The sequence below is a fragment of the Euphorbia lathyris genome, chromosome 5 (genome assembly GCF_963576675.1).
Source record: "Euphorbia lathyris chromosome 5, ddEupLath1.1, whole genome shotgun sequence".
In the NCBI taxonomy this organism is placed as follows: Eukaryota; Viridiplantae; Streptophyta; class Magnoliopsida; order Malpighiales; family Euphorbiaceae; genus Euphorbia; species Euphorbia lathyris.
In genome coordinates, this window is record NC_088914.1 from 82,487,121 (window position 1) to 82,509,125 (window position 22,005).

Genomic DNA, 22,005 nt, shown 5'->3' on the forward strand with positions numbered 1-22,005 from the left:
ATCATAACATTATCAAAATTTACAACAAGATTGCCACAATAAACTCCTAACAAATCACTTCGTAATACATAGGCTCCTTTTCACTACCGATGGATGGATGTGTCTCACGGTACAGAACAAGATTGCCACAATAAACTCCTAACAAATCACTTCATTATACATAGGCTCTTATTCACCACCAATGGATGGATGTCTCACGACACATAGACTCTTATTAACCACTGAGGGATGGACGTATCCCACAGTGTAGACTCCTATTCACCACGGATGGTTGGAAGTCCACGCCTTTTGGAATGGATGTCTCTCATGGCACCCTAACACGCCGGCTTCCAGGAATGGATATTATGTATTCAACCACCTTCAGAAAAATTTAATCGTGTTAGTCAGAAAAAAGGAAGATTTGACTTCACGAAACGATAATTCGCTAAGTATGCGAACATAAATGTGCAAGGAAGATGATGATTTTACTTAGCGAAACAATGATTTCGCGACGTCTGCGAGGAGGAATGTGACGCTCTGACTTCGCGAAACAATGATTTCGCGGAGTGTGCGAGGAGAAATGTGACGCTCTGACTTCGCGAAACGATGATTTCGCGGAGTCTGCGAGAGAAATTAATCGAATTACCTTGCAAACTTCGCGTAATCATCATTTCACGAAGTGAAATCGATAAATTTCTCCCCACAGACTTCGCGAAAACCGCATATGCTAAGTGGATTTATGGGAAAAACGTAGAAAAAACAGTATATACTTACATTTTTCGACAAACCCGATATGATAAACTGGAAAAAACGATGAAAATAACGTAGAATCACTATTTCTTCGATGGTCACAAGAAGAAAGAAACCAAGAAACGAGCAGGAAATGGTAAATGAAGAACCATGACTTCGTTTTCTAGGATTAGGAAGTTGCAGAATCAAGAGATGAAGAGAGGAAGAAGAGAAATACATTGTGATTTGGAGAAATGGTGCAAATTTCGTGCAATTTAAAGGAAGATAATAAGATCAAAAGTCTTGAAATCATTAATGGAGGAGCTGCAAACCGTTTCATGCAACCAAGGAGAAGAGGGGAGAGACCGTTCGTGTTTGGGGAAGTGGGAAGGTCAGAGGTATTATGGGAAAGTCACACAAAATCAGTCTAGATATGTAGTAGGTTGAGTAAATGAGTTAAATATGTAAATGGGCCTCCCATTTGATCTAGTTTTGTAATTTTCCTTTATATAAATTAGGCAATTGACCTATCCAAAATTTGTGTGTTTAGCCCTTTGATTTATTATTTGTCACATTTGGCCCCTCACCTATCCGAATTAGTAAAGTCAACCCCAAAATGGATGGAAAGTTAAACTCAAGTTGATTTTGTTACCACATAAATAATATATTGTGGCATTAATAAGAATTTTAAAATATCATTGAGTCTAAAAGGATATTTTACATCCCAACCTATTGTCTTCGTCTTCCATTCCGCAACCACCATTTTCAGTCGTGTTCTGCGATTTCTTCTTTCCAAATGTCTTCTCTTTTGGGATTCCTTCGATTCTCCCGAAGTTTCTCTTCTACAATTCATTCATTCCCATCGTTGATGTAGATTAAATCGAACTGAGAGTTTTAATCTTAAACCCACAAAGAATATAAACTTCTCTAGCTAAACTAGAAGGTTGAATAAACCCAAAAGGATGATTACGAGCTGGAAACATTAAAATTTATATTTTTTTTATCAAAGAACTCATGAAAATTTTTCATGACGCTTTTGCATTTTTCGTCATAAAAAATTAGAGAATTTTGCATTTTTCATCACAAAAAATTAAACTATTTAGTATTTAGGCTAAATTTTGGCCGATTCTCTCAAAAAAAAAAAATTCCAGTTTTGAAAAAAAAAAATATGCAAAGGACAAAATTATCCAAATGGAAGCGGTGATAAGTCATTTGAGGCGGTAAATAGCAAAACCCTTGTTTTACATAGCTAGTAAATAAAAATTTAACTAATGTATTAGTCTTTCATGACAATAGCATATTAACTTACATTACGTGACTTGTTGACTTTAATGATGTGGTACAATAAATTTTTGATTTTTACTAATTTAACATGTTGATTCGATGACGCGACAAATGTAGTCAAAACAAAATTTGTTAACTTTATAAAGAACCTTGTTTACAAATTTACAAATTGATGAAATTATTTGTACTTATATAAATTTTAGTCTTACAATAAAATAATAAACCAATTTGCGACCAGTTTGAGTAGTAAGTTTTTAAATCTTTTTAAGTTAACGATCTCAATTAGTTTGAGTCCTAGCATGCATAATAAACTATAATTGAAAGATAAATCACGTAAAATGTACCTGAACAACCACGAACTGGTTAATCGAAATTAGATAATGTCTAATTTTGCCTCTATTATTGTGGAAAAATGCATTTTTACCTATATGTATTTTCAAAGATGGTGAATTTTATTTCTACACAATGAAAAGATTCAACTAACTAGTTTGATTATTATTTGACTGTCACATTAGACAGTGTAAGCATTAATTATATCTAAAATACTTGTTATTAACATAGGGCCCGTTTGTTTTATTTACTGTTTGCTATTGAAAAAACTACTTTTAAAAAAAGCAGAGATTTTTTACTTTTGTAAAATGCTGCTTTTCCGATGTAAAAGACAAACATGAGGTCGCTAATCAAATACTTAAAACTATTCATTTTGAAGTAAAAGGTAAACAATAGCATAAAAATGAACAACCAAACATGTAAATTTACGGATAAAGATAAGAAATAACAACAACAGTCGGTAGTGGTAACAACATGAAATTCTTTGTTGCCAATGTTTGTTTTTAAGCAAAAACTATTTCTTTTTTTGCCAATAAATATTTTTTTTAGTGGTTCTTCCGCTGCAATCAACTCAATGAGTTTTTGCGCTACAAGAGAGGTAATCTGATAGCCTGTATTTTTATTCGTTTATATATGTGATATAAATCTTCATTATTATCAGAGCCATATATCTTGTGTTGTGTCAGTTTTGATCCACGGATATGAAAAAAAAAACGTATTTTTTTCATGCTAAGATTAATATATGTATTAGATATGTGTTTATTAAGCATGTATATGTGTTTTTCAGATTGCTTTTTTTTTTCTTTTGTAAACGACACTGGAATCACATAGAATAGTGTGTTTTGTAATTTAGGGTTTTTTATTCGGAACAATGCGCATTTTAGTCTTTAACTGAATGTGTGTATGCTTCAACCCTAGTTTATGTTCGTCGTATGGACAAACATACATCACCAACGTGATCAGAGACTCCAAAAACTATAAACCCGAATAAGTTCTAGAGGCAACAGATGGCGGGAAGGCGATGCATAGGCCACATGGGCCACCTGCAAATCCCACGCACCTATAATTAGGCATTTGCCACATGTTATGCGTGCGACGTTCGCACCAACCATGTTGTGACATGTGAAAATATGCAATCAATCCATGCATACTATGTGGCGCGTGGGGAACCCATGTGAACAACGTGTGGAGTGCCCTACAATGGTCGTTTCACATCCAATTTTGGGCTCATTAAGCCATTGATGACCAAATTAGTAAGTTGTGAATATGTAATTATATTAAAAAGACGTTATTAATTTCATATGTATTTGAAATTATTTTAAAAAATATTTTTATAGTTTGAATTTTGGTCTTATTAAGCCCTTAATAAGCAAATTAGTAAGTTGTGAAATTGTAATTCTATTAAAAAGTCGTTATTAATTTCATATGTATTTAAAATTATTAAAAAAAATCTATTTTTTATAGTTTAAATTAAAGTTTTACAATTTTCTTATTGCCACTATACACATCATGCTTTCAAATTATGAAAACATACAAATTTCGAATGCAGGTGCAATAAATAACAGTATGTTAACCGAATTTTATGTTCAAAATTATTATCTTTAGTCATCAACTTAATGAGATTAAAAATAAATAATCAATGGCTTAATATATTCAAATAAAAAATCTAAGGGGTTAGTGAACCAAAAATGGAAAAATCAGACTCTAATAATGCTTTTTGCCTAAGAGTTTTCTATGGAAAGGGAATGGTGTTTCTAGTAACCTGTTGCTTGGAAGGTTTTTGTAGACCAAAAAGGGGTGGGAATTCATAAAAATATTTTCCTGCCAAATTAGTTGTAAAATTTATTAGAGATATTTATTAGTATTTACTGTTATAGCATTTACTGTACTTATCTACACTACAGTTAGACAGAATTAGAGTTTCACTGAAACGTGAACTGTACTATGTATTTATACCATTTTACACATCAATGATAATCACTGAAAATTACATTGTTACATGGTATTGCCAGATCCACAAATTGGAACACAATCCCATCTCCTGCCTTAACATCCATTCCCTCTACTTCTATTTCCCCAGAAATGATAACCAGCTCATTAATCCAAACAATCACACTATGACCACCCGCGCCATGGCATTCACAAGCCCCGTCGAATGCTCAATTTATCGGTTTCTGCACCTACTCACATTTCCCCCATTCCTAAAACACCGATTATTGCATTAAGTGATCCAAATTGGACACAAGCCATGACTGATGAATTTGAGGCTCTTATTGAAAATAAGACGTGGGTACTAGTACCCCGTCCAAATAATGATAATGCCATTCGTAGTTGGTGGATTTTCAGGCACAAAACTAAATCAGACGGATCATTCGAGAGGTATAAAGCACGATTGGTGGGTAATGGATCAGGACAGTTGGCAGGTGTCGATTGTGGTGAAACGTTCAGTCCCGTGGTCAAGCCTGCAACCATCAGGGCTGTTCTTAGCATTGCTCTATCCAAACAATGGAATATCCGTCAATTGGATGTCAAAAATGCATTCCTCCATGGCAATCTTAATGAAACAGTATATATGCATTAGCCTTTGGGTTTCCGTGATCCCTGACATCCTGATTATGTCTGTCTGCTTCAGAAATCTCTGTATGGCTTGAAGCAAGCACCTAGGGCCTGGTACCAGCGTTTTGCTGCATTTGTCACCAAAGTAGGATTCACCAATAGCATATCTGATCACTCCCTATTCATCCTTCAGCAAGGCACGGACACCGCCTACATTCTCATCTACGTTGATGATATTGTTCATGTAAGCTCTTCTGACAAACTTCAATCATCAATTCTATCTCAGCTGAACTCTGAATTTGCAATGAAAGATCTAGGACCCCTTCACTACTTCTTGGGAATATCGGTTACACACTCACCAGGCTCCTTATTTCTATCTCAAAAGAAGTATGCCTCAGAAATTATTGATAAAGCTGGTCTTAGTTCCTGCAATCCAGTTGCTACTCCGGTTGACACAAAACAAAAACTCAGTATATCCTCCGGCTCAGCGTGTCATAATCCCACAGAATACAGACAGTTAGCCGGTGCACTGCAATACCTTACCCTCACCAGGCCAGACATCTCCTATGCAGTTCAGCAGATCTGTCTATTCATGCACGACCCCAAAATATCTCACATGGCAGCCCTTAAACGCATCCTTCGGTATATACAAGGCACTATTGATCTTGTTCTCACATTAATTGCTTCATCTCCATCGCAGTTGGTCTCTTACACTGATGCGGATTGGGCTGGCTGTCCCGATACTCGTCGCTCAACCTCCGGATACTGTGTTTTTCTTGGTGACAATCTTATTTCTTGGTCAGCCAAACGACATCCCACGCTGTCCCGCTCCAGCGCCGAAGCCGAGTATCGCGGTGTGGCCAATGTTGTGTCTGAAACATGCTGGATTTGTAACCTTTTACTTGAGCTCGAGTACCCAAATCAGAAATCTACAGTTGTTTACTGTGATAACGTCAGCGCCATTTATCTCACCGGTAATACAGTTCAATACCATCGAACAAAGCATGTCGAGATGGACATTCACTTTGTCTCGGAACGGGTCGCCAAAGTCGAAGTCCGTGTGCTACATGTCCCGTCCCGATATCAAATAGCTGACATTTTCACTAAAGGCCTGCCCTCACCTCTGTTCGAGGACTTCAAAAATAGTCTCAATGTTCGGCCTCTAAACCTTTCGACTACGGGGGTGTATTAGAGATATTTATTAGTATTTACTGTTACTGTACTTATCTACACAACAGTTAGACAGAATTAGAGTTTCACTGAAACGTGAACTGTACTATGTATTTATACCATTTTACACATCAATGATAATCACTGAGAATTACATTGTTACAAAATTAACTTTTTTTAAATAAGGCTTAATACATCATTTGCCTTCTGAACTTGTCCAAAATGGTTGATTGGTCCTCTGAACTTTCAAAGTGTCTCGATAGCCCCTTGAACTTGCATAAAATGTTCAGTTAGTCTCCTGAACTTGCATAAAATGTAATTAATTAATCACTCGGTTGTAAAAAAGTAAGTTAAACGCGAAAGATATATTGCACGCATCTTAGAAAAAGTAAAACGACCAAAATCGGGGTATGCGATTATAATATCAGAGAAAAGAATGTTTTATAGTTATATAAGTAAGAAATTCTTTTTTAACATGTTTTAATCTATTTTCTGAAATATGTAATAACATTCTAAGGCACGTGTAACATATCTTCCGCATTTGACTTACTTTTTTACAATCGAATAATTAATTGTTTACATTTTATATAAATTCAGAAGGCTAATTAAACATTTTATGCAAGTTCAGGAAGTCATTGAGACACTTTAAAAGTTCAAAAGTTCAGAGGCAAATGATGTATCAAGCCTTATTTATATTTGTATACTATTAATTTCCTCGGCGTGCGTTTACAATTAGGAAACCGATTCTTGCGGACAAAGAAAACACAATTCCGAATACAAAAGGGGAATTCTACTATCACAATCTATAAATAACTATCACAAAATACTTTCTCTGGTTTTTCTTTGTAGCTGGAGTGCGTTTGTCTTCTTCAATTTCTTTCCGTTGCAAGGTAAGTTTCAATCTATCATCTCCATTTTTTTTTCTCGAATTCTTTCTCTGGCTTAGAGGCATGACTGTGTTTTCGTCTTGTAGGTTACATGAGTTAGACCTCATTCGTGTTAAAAATAGAAAATCTAAACCCCAAACCAAAAACTTTTCTATCACAATACAATTGTGTTAACCTGTTTGGATAGTCGATTTGGTATTATGTTTTTGGATTACGGTTCTATTTTAAATATTTATATTATTTTTAGATTAACATGTTACACTAACTTCGAAAAGTCAGCCAATATGATCTTAGATAGTCATCTGTTAGTGTTAGGTAGTTATGTAATGCGTTAAGTAATAATTATAATTTGACATATAACAATACGAGATAATATAACAATAATTTTAAATATTTGTATGTATCGTTAACATATCTAACTCTAACTCAATCCAAAAATTTGTGAGTCAGTTTCCGATGGTGTACTTTAGTCACCTCTAAATGTGAGTGCATGAGAATTGAAATTGAGAAATATATATGCTGTCTGTAGGATTATGTACTGTTTTTGTTTGAATTCTTCTTTGATAAACAGATTATATTGATGGTTAGTTTAATTTTCTTTGTGTTTTCTTTGTGTTTCAACAGTGACCAATCCTTGCAATTGATTATTCTCCTCAAATCCTAGTATTCTAAAGAATGGGTAGCAGTAAACGAAGATCAAATGCTTTGGAGAAAAACGGAATTGACGATTTGAGAAAAGTTTCAAGACAAAAGTACATGAAGAAAAGGGAGGAAAAGAAAGTGAATCAACTCAGAGATGAAATAGAAGATGAACATTATCTTTTTAATGGTCTGAAGCTCACTGAATCAGAGTATCGGAAATTGAGAACCAAGCAACAACTTTTACAACTTGTAACCAAGAGGTCATATGAGGCCTATGAGACAAATGAGTACAGAATGCCAGATGCATACGATCAGGAAGGCAATGTTAGCCAAGACAAGAGGTTTTCTGTGGCTATGCAGCGGTATAGGGAATCTGGTGCTGGTGAGAAAATGAACCAGGAGGCTTGGGAAGAATATCAAATTGGGAAAGCAACACTCAAGTTTGGCTCAAAGCATGAACAAAAAACATCTGATGATTATCAGTTTGTGTATGAAGACCATATTGAATCTATCAAGGCATCAGTGATGGATGGTGACAAGCTTGATGAACATTTAATGCCTTGTGAGACTATGGCAAAATCAGCTTTTGAGAAGATTCAGGAGGATCGGAAAGCTTTACCAATATACGAATATCGGGATGAACTACTTGATGCTATTGAGAAGTTTCAGGTTCTTGTTATTGTAGGAGAAACTGGTTCAGGAAAGACCACTCAAATACCCCAGTATCTTCATGAAGCTGGTTATACCAAGCGTGGGAAGGTCGGTTGTACACAGCCAAGACGGGTTGCTGCTTTGAGTGTTGCTGCAAGGGTTGCTCAAGAAATGGGTGTCAAACTTGGGCACAAGGTTGGCTATTCCATTCGTTTTGAAGACTGCACATCAGATAAGACCATTCTGAAGTATATGACTGATGGAATGCTCTTGCAAGAATTCCTTAGTGAGCCAGATTTAGCCAGCTATAGTGTAGTAATAGTGGATGAGGCTCATGAAAGAACTTTGTCAACAGATATACTATTTGGACTAGTGAAGGATCTTGCCAGACTCCGTCCAGACTTGAAGTTGCTCATCTCAAGTGCTACACTGGATGCTGTCAAGTTTAGTGATTACTTCGATTCAGCTCCGATTTTCAAAATTCCTGGGAGGAGGTTTCCTGTTGAGATACACTTCACAAAAGCACCAGAACCTGATTATCTAGATGCAGCAATAGTAACTGCGCTTCAAATCCACGTTAAGGAACCGCCAGGAGGAGATATTTTAGTTTTCCTCACTGGTCAGGAGGAAATTGAGACAGCTGAGGAAATTCTGAAGCATAGGATAAGAGGTTTGGGAACGAAGGTTGCAGAGCTTATAATATGCCCAATATATGCAAATTTACCAACTCAGCTTCAAGCTAAAATATTTGAACCTACTCCAGAGGGGGCACGGAAGGTTATCCTTGCAACTAATATTGCTGAAACATCTTTGACAATTGATGGGATCAAGTATGTCATTGATCCCGGCTTTTGCAAGACGAAATCATACAATCTGAGAACAGGAGTGGAAGCTTTGCTTGTAACGCCTATTTCAAAAGCTTCTTGTATGCAACGTGCTGGTCGGTCTGTGCGAACAGGTCCAGGAAAGTGCTTCCGCTTGTACACTGCCTATTCTTATAAGCATGACATGGATGCCAATACTGTGCCAGAAATCCAAAGGACAAATTTGGCCAGTGTCGTGCTCTCTTTAAAGAGGCTTGGGATTCATGACTTCTGTGCTTTTGATTTTATGGATCCTCCACCTTCTGAGTCATTAATGAAAGCCTTGGAACTTCTGTATGCACTTGGTGCACTAGATAAACATGGTGACCTGACAAAAGTTGGTAAATTGATGGCGGAGTTTCCTCTTGATCCCATGCTGTCAAAAATGATTGTTGCTTCTGAAAAGTACAAATGCTCAGATGAGGTAATTTCTATTGCTGCAATGCTGTCCATTGGAAACTCGATATTTTATCGTCCAAAGGACAAGCAGGTTCATGCTGACAATGCCAAATTGAATTTCTACACAGGAAATGTTGGGGACCATATAGCTCTTCTGAAAGTTTATAGTTCATGGAAGGAAACAAACTACTCAACACAATGGTGCTATGAAAATTATATTCAGGCCAGGAGTATGAAACGAGCTCGAGATATCTGGAACCAATTAGAGGGCCTTTTGGAAAAGGTTGGAATTGAGATAACATCCAATTGCAATGATTTAGATGCCATAATGAAGTCCATAACATCTGTTTTTTTTCCTCATTCAGCAAAGCTACAAAAGAATGGATACTACAGAACAGTGAAACATCCACAAACAGTTCATATACACCCTATGAAGCACGGACACGGGTGCGGACACGGGTGCGGACACGGCAAACGGCATTTTTAGAAAATATGATACATGGGTGCGGCGGGGACACGGCAAATTTTATATAATTAATTATATATATATTAGATATAAAAATATATAAAAAACATGCTAAATCACAAATCAGAATCGTGATGTTAGGAGAAGAACCTAGGAGAAGAATCGCAGCGCATGAGAAGGAAGAACCCAGGAGAGAAGAAATTGTTTCTGATTATTCCCAAACGAAAATGAAATCGTGATGTTAGGAGAACTGCGATGTACGCAGCACAGGGGTTGAAATCGCGATTTGCGCAGGAAGGAGAGAAGACCTAATTCTAATTCGTGCGATAGAGATTATAATTTAGGATTTTTGACAAATTGCATAATTGATCCTTAAATTTTATAAAAAAATTTAAAAAAAACCCTAATTTTTAACTTTTTTTTACCCCAGCCGTGTCCGGCCGTGTCCCCGCCGAGTCCCCGAGTCCGGCGAGTCCGACTCGGCCACGGCGACCCCGGGGAAGAGTCCGTGCTTCATAGTATACACCCCAGCTCAGGGTTGTCTCGGGTGCTTCCAAGATGGGTCATATACCATGAGTTGGTTCTTACAACCAAGGAGTACATGAGGCAGGTGTCTGAGCTAAAGCCTGAGTGGCTTGTAGAAATAGCCCCTCACTATTACCAGCTGAAGGATGTTGAAGATCCTGCATCCAATAAAATGCCACGAGGTAAAGGACGAAGTCAAGTATGATAGGTGGGGTGGATTGTATGGCTAGGACTTGGATTTCTGAGGTATATTTTTAAAAAATTTCTTTTTGTTTGTGCTGTTTCCGTTGGTTGTTGATATATTAGCGTTAAATATTATTCACTTATTTGTGTCTGCATTAGTATCCATTAGATATATTTAATTCCATATTCCATGATTACTTGACAATGGTTTCATGGATGGTTTCCAATTTTTCATGTATGAATGCTTGTGGTTTTGGTTATGAGGTTCCTTTTAGTATTTGTTTGATCTGAAATTCTCTTTCTACAATTAATGTTAGAAGATGTACTTGATGAGATCTGCTACTGTTGATGCCCTACAAGGTTTTACAACTACATTCTGACAGTTCCTTCGCAACCGGGTTCGATTCATAGGTACAAGTTTAATTTTTTCTGCCAACAGTTATTCTTTTCTTGTCTTTAAAGAGTATGTAATAGGTACATTACACACATAATAACCCATCCAATTTTGAACACCACTGATTGCATTCAAGTACAAAATTACTCAAAAATATCTTTTTTATAAAATGAATTTAGATGACAAAGATGTCACCGCCTACCTATTCAAACTGAAGATGTATTGCATAATGCTGCTATTGTTAAATCTTTGATTGGTGGGTAAAAAAACTGGGATATTATCAGTGAGGATGTAACTTGTGCTTGCTTGAAATGGCTTAATGATGATGTGTTACTTGAGGTTTTGAACAGAATTGCAATTGTGTTGATTTCGAATATAAAGTCTCTAGATGTCATTAGTAGCTTTTGACCTATTTCTGTGTACTATTTTGTATGAAATTGTGGCTAAGATGCTTGCTAATGGGCAGAAATTATTCTTTCTGACATAGTTGATAAAGGTGCAAGGGGGTCCTGGAGTCATGATGCAAGGCGGAAGGCACAGAGATGTGCCCGAGCGATACAAGGTGCACTGAAAGAATAAAACTATTTAAAACAATAAATGATAATATTTTAAAGTATACGAAATGATAAATTCTAAAATCAAAATGCAACAAGTACTAAATTATGGCAATATTCTTAATCATAAATTCTAACATGCAATAAACGTCCAAGTGTTCAACTAAATAGTAAATCCTAAGTTGACTAATAGCTACTACTTCTCATAAAATGTATCCATATTCATCAATAAATATTCATTGCCATCACTCTCATCTCCAACATCATCAAATTCTTCTTCAAGGATATAATCCTCTTCATCTACATAATACTCATTGACAAAGTCAGTTTCCTGTTGTGTATTACTAGGCACACCTTGCCGTCACCTTGGCGACAGTAAGCACCTTTGGGGTTCTAAGCCGCACCTTTAATAACCATTCTTTCTGATATTATATCCGAAACGCATAGTGTTTTTGTTCCTAATCGTCAGATTTTTGTTAACACTATAATTAGTTTTGAGATAGGTCAATACTTGCAACCTAAGAGTCAGGGTAAGTAGAGAGTTAGTGTTACTATTATTGCTTTGAAAGTTTATATATATGTTTAAAGCATAAGACAGGGTCAATTGGCACTCTTTGGATAATACTATCTTATGAATTGATTTTGCTTCTCACTGGGTGGATACTATTATGATGTGTGTGAGGACTCTTCCTTTTCACATTGGCGCTGGGGCAATTTCAATTGTGGGTGTTGAGGAAACTGCAGGCTGGTAAATAATTTTATCCTTTTTAGTGCATCTATCCAAGTATAAAATAATTCTGATCTTTTTTTAGGCTTGTAAATATCTTATGTATTTGATTCGTATTCTTCATGTCTGGAAATTCAGAACCTTCCTTCCCCTAGGTAACTCACTTATCCTCCTAAACCATATGCTCCATTTCATAGGTAGTAGGTACATGCACTTCAATTAGTTGGAAGAGATATCATGAAAAAGGCTACCCTTTCCTATTCAATGATGTGAGCATCTTTTTCCTTAAATGATGTATGCAATCTTCAATAGTTTTACAAGTTAATTGACGTTTATCAGGTCAGATATATAGTGAACAAGAGGCGTCAAAAATGCCTTTTGAGCAAGAAATATTTGATGACCCTCGTGTTCAAGCATTGTAGTCTATATACTCGATCACATTGCAGGTAAAAATTACTAGCATCTCTATGCTCTCTTATTGAAATGTTATCCGTTAAGTTCATGTAAAACAATATGATTCATACAAATCGTTTTTTACAAATTATGGATCAGAATTGAGAACATTGATTTTGTTCATTCCAATCGCTTCTTCACTCTCAAATATCTTTTTTTATAAAATTAGTGATATATATGTTAAAATCATGAGACAGTCAATTGGCACTTTTTGGAAAATAGTATGCTTAAGATGGATTTTGCTTCTCACTTGGTGGATACTATCAATGATGTGTGTGAGATCTCTTTGTTTTCACATTGGCGTTTGGGCAATTTTAATGTATTTCATATTCTTCAAGTCTGGAAATTCAGAACCTTACTTCCCGGCCTTGGTAAGTCGCTTATCCGCTCTTTTTTTACTTCTTAAAATAAAGTTTAAACGTGGTAGGAACTCAAGAAATGCTCAACAAAGTATTCTACTTTGGTTATGCTGATGATTTGTTAGAATACAGATTGTGTAGTTGTGAAACATGTGTGCGATTTTAGCTACAAGGGGTGGAACTAATTGCTAGTCATAGGTGGAGCCGGTGGCTGGGGGCTCCCCCCAAGTTTTGAGCTTGGCTCAGCCCCTAAGCACTCTTGAAAAAATTAACAATAAAAATTACAATATTTGGAGTACTCTTATGCAATTTTATCTGCTCGGTAAAGATTTTTGAGAGATTGTTGGAGCCTATGGCAAGACACCTCTAACAATATAAAATGACATTAAGATGTTGAATGCCAAGAGTGGTAAAGAAATGCATGCTTTTATCAACAAGGATGCAAACCTCCAAAGAAGTATATGACACTTGCCAGATTGTTTGCAAGAATAAAATGATGTCAAGCTTCAACAGGTCAAGGTGAGTTACTGCAACTTTCACAACAAGACATGACAAGTTATACTTTACTAAAGTTAAAACTTAGTGTACAGAAAATTAGATCCTGAAAATAAAACTACTAAAATGAGAATAAAAAGAATCATAGTACATGGGCTTTATCCCGAATTTAACGTGCTTGTCATAACACTTCATGGTTGGATGAAATAACCACATTTAAATGAGTTAGAAGATATATTAGTTAATCAACAGAGTTGGTTGAATGGCAGACACTTTTGGGTTTTCTAGATTTTTTTTTTTTTTTTTTTTTTTTTTTGGAGAATAGGCTTTTCTTTTACATATGCACTTTAATGCTTCGTCAAGGATTATTTAAATTGTTAGGAGTTCATTTCTGTTTTTGTGGTGGATGCAAATGGAGCAGTTGGTCATAAAACCAGATTGTAATCATCCATTTTCGGGATTTGGAATGGAAATGATGATAAGTAATTTGGAGGTGGTATTTAACAACCCACGTTAATTATTATGCTAATAGTAGTCATAATAATGGGTGGACTTTCTAAAACTTTCAAGACCGTAAGAAACCTATAATTGAGGACTATGGTGTATCACACTTTAACTCTTTTAACATGTTGCTTGACATTGTTTATTTGAATATGGCATGATATATTCACAGCCCTCGCAAATTGTCCAAAAGTTGTAATTGATTTCAAACTTTTAACCACTCAAGCGAACCTTAATCCATTATTCTTATTTTACTACTAGTGAGTGTATAATTGGATTTTCTAAATTCAAACACATTATTACTACCTTTTTCTTTATTATATTCTCTCTAAATTTTTTTGTGTCAATAGTGTGTTAACCTATTCGGGTTAATATCGATTTTGTATCGTGTTTTCGAATCACATGTAATTTTACTATATACATATATTAATGTTGACTTTTAAAAATGTAAGAAGGATACGGTGCTATTTTAAAAAAAATTGTGTTGTTATTGAATTATATGTTAATTATAATCATAAAAAAAGTATGCTAATATCATATTGGAGAGGGTCGTGCAATGTGTTTATAATAATAAATGAGGTTCGAGCCGTGTTTTCAAGTAGTAGTTGTAGTTTTATTACCTTTATTAATAAAGGTGATATGTAAAAACATAAGAGGATATAGCAATGACTATAAAATTCATGTCATTCGGATTAGTATTTCAACTTTTAAGCAATCCAAAAACTTCTGTATCAACCAAAAAATGACACATTACCTATTAAGTTAAATCCAAACAATAAAATTACGTATGACCTGAAAAGCACATTCAGAAAACACGTGAAATATCTTGTATGACCTGATTTACCACTAGTGGATAAGTTAAAACAACCTTCTTTCATATCCAAATTCTTTCTTCCACAAATGATCTCCAAGATAACAATATTGAAGCTATAAACATCAACCTTCTCTGTTATCTTTGTGCTCAACCATTTGGGAGCCATTTACCCTCTCGTTCCTCGTAGTTTAGTTATAATTTGACTTTGGCTCTTGTCAATTAGCCTTGCCAGACCGAAATCAGATAGTTTAATAGTCTTCATTTCTGCTTAAAATAATAGTCTTCATTTCTGCTCAAAACTCTTTCTTGCCTATAAATAAACAAGGCACCTGGAGTTTTACATTGAAACACACTGATGAATAGACTGCAAAAATAAAAAAATAGATGCTCCTCTGATTCTTCATTTTGACTGCAAAACACACGGACATTATATTGAACCTTTTATTAATCAACTTTTGACAGCCATTACACAGGGCCAACCAAACAATATAACTGCAACCAGGAACAATACCATGTCCCCAAACTATGTTCGACAAACTAACAGTTGGTTTATTGCTATACTTCAGAAGATAACAACTGAGATTTGCAGAGCCAAATTTAATGTTTTCTGTTCTTCCTAAATACAGAGTAGTAGGTTCTGATCGTCCATATATGATTACTTAAAACATAAAAAATAAATGATAAATGAAGTAATCCACAAAAATAAAGGACAATATATACTTATTAAATGAATCCTAAACTTCCAATCAAGGAAAACGGATAAACAGCATATGTACTACAGAAAAATAAAAAATGCGATAACTGCAACATCATAGCAATTAAGACTGAAAAAAGTTTCAATTTCAGAGGAAAGTTAACATTTATGTTCTTCAATTCCTGAATATCAACACCCTTCCAATTTTGGGTGCAATGCCAAAACCAATGATTTTAGAGTAGGCTATTGATAAAAGTATGATGAATATGGTCCAATCAACTAAATAATTATCAAAAGATGAGAAATAGTTTTAGAATAGAAAATCCTGTGATTTACAATACACATGAGATCAACTAGATAACACAAAACTTGGTCACATAATAGAAAAAGCAAATTAATTAAAACCTTCCAGCTCAGAAAGGCAACAAAAAGAGAATAATTGCAACCAAGAATAAGTAGTCTATTGGTTGAAAAATTATTACACGACCTGCGCCACACAACTATGATTATATGAGAACTCGGGCAAAAATTCATTGATATTATCTCTGATTCCACGACAGAAGAAACAAACAATTGAAGCAATGGTAATAGAGAAGAAAAATTAAAGTACAGAAAATACACAGCAGAAAAATCCAGTACAAAACTTTTCAGATATATGGTCCAATGGAATCAGAAAACATGTATAATCTTTGAATTCAAGAACTAACAGTCAAGTGTTTAATAACTTGAAAGTGTTCAAATTGCAGAAATTCAAACAATCTTCATCAACATATTTTGCAAATGAAATGAACTTATCAAACAAAAACAAATATCACCTGCAGTTGCTGAACTTCCCCCAATAAACTGATTCTTGTTAGAGTAAAATTGAAGATTTGTATTCTTTCAAAACGCAAAGCACTAGCTTCTAACAATTTCACATATAATTAATAAAAACATCAAAAGCAGAGAAAATGATCGATAAAGGAGCTTAGTAGTGACATGCCTACAAATATCATGAATCCCATTGCAGAATTGACATTACGATAAATATCTCCTTAGTCTAAAAGCCACTATTACTAGGACATACATCCTATAAAATGTTGGTGACTTTGTATAATTAACTAGAGGCATCAAACTAATATTAAGATATATTAAAGTAACAATAATTTAACAGAAAAAAAAATATCATTAGAAAAATTTATTGAGAAAATAAACTTTAGGAACTGAAATTTACAGTGATTTCTAAATATCATTATACTTTGTTAACAAATCTACTGTGGTGTTGTCTGTGAAGCCCTTGTCACGATGCACTTGACATATCCTTGTGCTCATTAACAGTGATTTCAAAATATCATTATGCATCATTATACTTTGTTACCAGATCTAATGTGGTGTTATCTTCGAAGCCCATGTCATGCGTGAGTTCTGATGCTCTTAACAAATCTTTGTGCTCGAAAAATCCATAAACAGTGATTTCAAAATATCATTATACTGTGGTGTTATTTGCGAAGCCCTTGTCACTCACGCATTTCAAGAATGAGTTCCGATGCCCTTGACAAATCCTTGTATTGAAGAATACAAGAATAATCAAATTATAAGAGCAACGATCTGATGAGATGTCATTGTCTTCCATTTTTCTGAAGTCTTTCATATGGTTTATCCAAAGACAGAGCTCTGCTTAGTCCACCAATTATTGTATTAATTGTGTAGATATCAGGCTCCAACCCATTACATCTTTAAACCTTCCAACTTTGAACAAACCGTCAATTAAGGTACTATATATGGATCGTAAGCCGTTAATTTCTTGAAATATTTCAGGCGCAACATCAAGCTTTCCACATTTACCGAAGCCATTTATCAAAGCTGAGCATGCATGAGAGAACTATAAGAATGATTGTTGGAAATTAAACCTTCACCAAACATTTCTTCAAAAGTTCCACAGCTACATCTAGCCTTTTAGGCTTACAATACCAATTAATCAAGATCCAACTAACTCTTCCTCACCATGGCATGAAATACTTTGTTTGCTCGGTGCATTTGAGTGTCTAAACTATAGACATCTACTAATGGATTATAAGTAACAACATTAGGCTCTATAGTCATTTGAATCATGCTATTGACCATGTACTGAGCCCTCACTATCTTATCAAACAAATCTATCTCTATATAATCCATTTATCATATTAGTCTGAAAACCAAGCTTGAAAGTTTTTGCCAACACAGAGACACCAAAATTAACACGCCATAATGCATTAATTAAGATCTTACAAGTATAAAGATGAGGCTTAATTCTCACAAATTCCATCTGAAAATCCTTCATCCTGAGGAGCAGTGCAGATAACAATTTGGTGAACTCAGTCACGGAAGGTCGAGGATGCATAAGAAGAAGCTGATCAAAGGAAGCGAGAACGAGGTTGGACCCAGCACCTGAATTAGGAGTATGTAAAGGAGAAATGGAACCCATAATATGATGAAATGGAGAACGAGTGAGAGTGAGAGTGAGAGGTGGAGCTGTAGAAGAGGAAGAAAGAAGGCGTTTGAAAGTGGAAATCAGCATGGTGGAGTTGATCTGAGACGGATTTGGAGAATTTGGGTTGCGGCGGTGATATGAATCGCAAACCCCTAAATAAAAGATGGTAATCAGCATGATGGAATTGATTTGAGACCGATTTGGGGAATTTGGGTTGCGGCGGCCGTGATATGAAGGGGAATCCCTAATAAATAAAAGATGAGGCTTTGATTTGAACCATGAATATTATCTTTTCAGCCTAATATATTTTTAGGCCTCCAAATTTCGACTGAAGATTGTAATCACCCCCTCAAACTTTGAAACCGTTCAATTAACCTCTAAAAATGATTTAAAATGGTAATAAGGTGTAAAAATATCTTGACACTCATGACCAATTTTACCATTAATATTTAAAACGGTTCAATTTTATTTCTAATGTTGGATGTGATCTATAACATTAACAAATATGGTGAATCTCATAAATAATTTATTAAACTGCCTCTCAATTATGAATCATGTCATTTACATTTTACATTTGCATCATTTTATTACTCCAACCAAAGAATAGAGGTCAAATGTTTTTTGAAGAAAAAAAATTAAAATGATATGATTGTCAGGTAAATTACACTCATACCATTGACCTTACATTTTCACAATTTGACCACTAGACTTTAAGTCATTCATCTTACATTTTCTAACACTATGACCACTAAAATTTAAATAATGTCCCAAAATGACCGTTAACGATCTTAAAATAAAAACCATTCAAGATTAAAGTTATTTAGAATAATATTTAGACCTAATACACAAATAACTCCCTGAACTTGTCCAAATGTTGCAACTGCCCCCCTCAACTTTCAATTGTAACAATTTACCCCTCAAAGTTGTCCAATTGTAAAATATAACCCCTCAAACTTGTCCAATTGTAAAACATAACCCCAAATTGGGATTTTTTTTACCCCGTACTTGAAGCAACCATAAAAATGTTTCCCCGAATTCGTATCACGTTATGAAATCTTCAATGGAGTTATTTCTCCACATAAATACATTTTCACCCACATAATATCCCAAAACTTTGAATCAAGAAATCACTAAAAAACAAATAACAATAACAAAAAGAAGAAGAAGAAGTTGAAGAATAAATTGAAGAATTGAGGATTTGGTTACTTAAATACTGATTTTTTTGTCTAAAGATCTGATTATCACATTCCACGAGCGTTTGCAGCTTTTGTATTTCACGTGTTTCTTCAATTGCAGTTTGTGTCAGTAATTTAGGGTTCTGTTTTACAATTGAACAAGTTTGAGGGGTTATGTTTTACAATTGGACAAGTTTGAGGGGTAAGTTGTTACAATTGAAAGTTGGAAGGGGCAGTTGCAACATTTAGACAAGTTCAGGAGGTTATTTGTGTATTAGGCCTAATATTTACCACGGAACCACATTTCTGAAGCTTTCTCTCTCTAAAAATTCACTTTCTCTTCTAACCAAATAACACTTAAATAATCTCAGAACAAAATTTTTGAAGAATTAAAGGTCATCAATTCTTAGAATTTTTATTTTGAGGTATTGATTGAAGTTCCGTAGCCATAATATTAGAAAGTATAAAATTGAGTTACTTTTATGTTACATTTTGAAGTTTAATGGTCATACCGTGATGAGCAGGGCCGGCCCTGGGCTTACGCCAGGAGTGCCGTGGCCTAGGGCCCAAGGCTGTAAAGGGGCCCAAAAAAATTATTAGTCTGCATTGTGTATATAATTGGTAAAAAACAATTTATAACAACTTGTATAAGTGTCTTAGTGGTAAGACTTATAATTTCCATTCTAAAAAATTTAGAATTTATGAATTGAAAAATTTAGAATTTATGAATTGAAGTCTAAATTTTTTTACTTAAAGTAAAAAATCATACTATGTTTCTTATATATGAAAAATAATGACATATTGAAAGTAATTTTGATGATATGATTTAATTGTGAAACATGCAATAAAAAATTATTGGCAAATTTTTTGACAAATAGGTTAGTTTTTTATATCCAAAATGAGTTAAATGTCTCTTAATGAAAATACTCCAAGAGGCAAATGTTATCAAATAATACCTTATTAGCCAAACGATAAAATTTTGGATACTACATGGGTCAAATAGGAGTTTAATCCATAATTTAAAGAAATTATAAAATATCTTTTTTATTTTGGATAAACAATTGTATTTAGTGAACGTAATAAAACATATCGTCTAATTACTAATAAAATACTTTTCTATTTATCATGTATTGAAAGTGAACTCGTAAAAGACGATTTTCAAAAGATATATTTATTGATGACGATAGCAATAGTAGAATAGTGATTCGAATGGAAAAAAATTGTTATTTGAAAAACGATTTTTGAAAAATTTTGTTATGTACAACTTTTTTTCATAGAGGCCTTTATTCCTTAATTTGCCTAGGGCCCATGAATTATCAAGACCGGCCCTGGTGATGAGTAAAGTTCAGTGATCATAGATATAATTTACCATATGATTATCTTTCTAAATCGTACCTGACAACTCAAAATGAGAGTTAACAAATTCAAATGAGTATCAATGTAAATAAATTTATGAAGCTAATAATTCATTTTTAGTAATTTAAAATTGTTAATATATCACTTTAAATAAATTCATTAGGTCAATAAATCATTTTAAATAATATGAAGAGATCAATATATCACATTAGTCATGAATTTTGTCATCTCCACTACATAGATGACGAAACTATAAAAATGGCAGTTGGAATTAAATCTTTACCAAACATTTCTTCGAGAAGTTACATTGTCACATCTATCCTTTTATGTTTATAATATCATCGGTCGAGGATGCATACGAAGACGCTGATCAAAGGAAGGCAGGACTTCATTGGACACCTGAATACATTGTCACATCTATCCTTTTATGTTTATAATATCATTGGTCGAGGATGCATACGAAGACGCTGATCAAAGGAAGACAGGACTTCATTGGACACCTGAATTAGGAGCACGTAAAGGAGAAATGGAATCCATAATATGATGAAATGGAGAGGTGAAGCTGAATTAGAAAAAGGCCTTTGAAAATGGAATAATAATAATAATAATAATAATAATAATAATAATAATAATAATAATAATATGCTCTTTATTTCACATAATAAAAATACAAAGAAACTTAGGATTAGTTAGATACTAAACCAAACATAACCGAGGATATCGGGTACCATTAGAATCATTAGTAATTTGGTTTAAAATGTTCAAAGGTGAATCTTGAAATTCACGATAGCCGTATGATAATTTGATTCCAAGATTTGCTAACCTGTCAGCTGCTTGATTTCCTTCTCAATATTGGTGTTGTATTCTGATATTCCATTTTCTTTTTAGGAGTTGTTTGATAGCCGGCACCAAATGATAATCCGATTCAGTAGTGGTTATCAAATCTACAGCAACCTTACAGTCACTTTCCAAGATAATGTTTCTGAATCCCATTTTCTAGCCTAGTTCCATACCTCTCAAAATACCAACGAGTTCAGCTTCTAATGCTGTAACAGATCCACCTAAATTGATTGCAAAACCGCCACACCATTTGCCACTACTATCCCGAACTAGCCCACCAGCACTGGCTAAGTTTTTTGATGATTTGTAAGCACCGTCTGTGTTGATTTTGATCCATCCAGGACAAGGAGGACACCAACTAATCATCCTAAGGATTTTACCATCTACATGTCGGGGCTTTATAGCATTTGAGCGATCAATTGTGACTGTATAACCTTATTAAAAATTTGATAGGGATAATGTTGAGGGACCATTTGGACAAAAACCGGACTAATAGGGATAGGAATATATATAAGAGTTAGAAACATAAT

The 22,005-nt window shown here is 34.5% G+C and overlaps 2 protein-coding genes and 1 long non-coding RNA gene across 3 annotated transcripts; 2 read left to right on the forward strand and 1 right to left on the reverse strand.

Annotated features, from left to right (window-relative positions):
• The first annotated feature begins 6,794 nt into the window (after positions 1–6,794).
• Positions 6,795–10,387, forward strand: LOC136229610 (pre-mRNA-splicing factor ATP-dependent RNA helicase DEAH1-like). The gene is made up of 4 exons (XM_066018509.1): positions 6,795–6,938; positions 7,560–9,515; positions 9,619–9,773; positions 9,856–10,387. Exons 2-3 carry the CDS (start codon positions 7,611–7,613, stop codon positions 9,637–9,639), a joined length of 1,926 nt encoding a protein of 641 aa, XP_065874581.1. The 5' UTR covers positions 6,795–6,938; positions 7,560–7,610; the 3' UTR covers positions 9,640–9,773; positions 9,856–10,387.
• LOC136229902 (pre-mRNA-splicing factor ATP-dependent RNA helicase DEAH1-like) lies at positions 9,723–13,950 on the forward strand. The gene is made up of 4 exons (XM_066018768.1): positions 9,723–9,925; positions 10,488–10,727; positions 10,985–11,075; positions 11,546–13,950. Exons 1-2 carry the CDS (start codon positions 9,723–9,725, stop codon positions 10,684–10,686), a joined length of 402 nt encoding a protein of 133 aa, XP_065874840.1. The 3' UTR covers positions 10,687–10,727; positions 10,985–11,075; positions 11,546–13,950.
• Positions 13,951–16,817: 2,867 nt separating this feature from the next.
• On the reverse strand, positions 16,818–18,464 carry LOC136229612 (uncharacterized). The gene is made up of 2 exons (XR_010689178.1): positions 17,903–18,464; positions 16,818–17,497 (listed from the first exon to the last, which is right to left on the reverse strand). It is a non-coding gene; the product is annotated as an uncharacterized lncRNA (long non-coding RNA).
• Between the last annotated feature and the right edge of the window lie 3,541 nt (positions 18,465–22,005).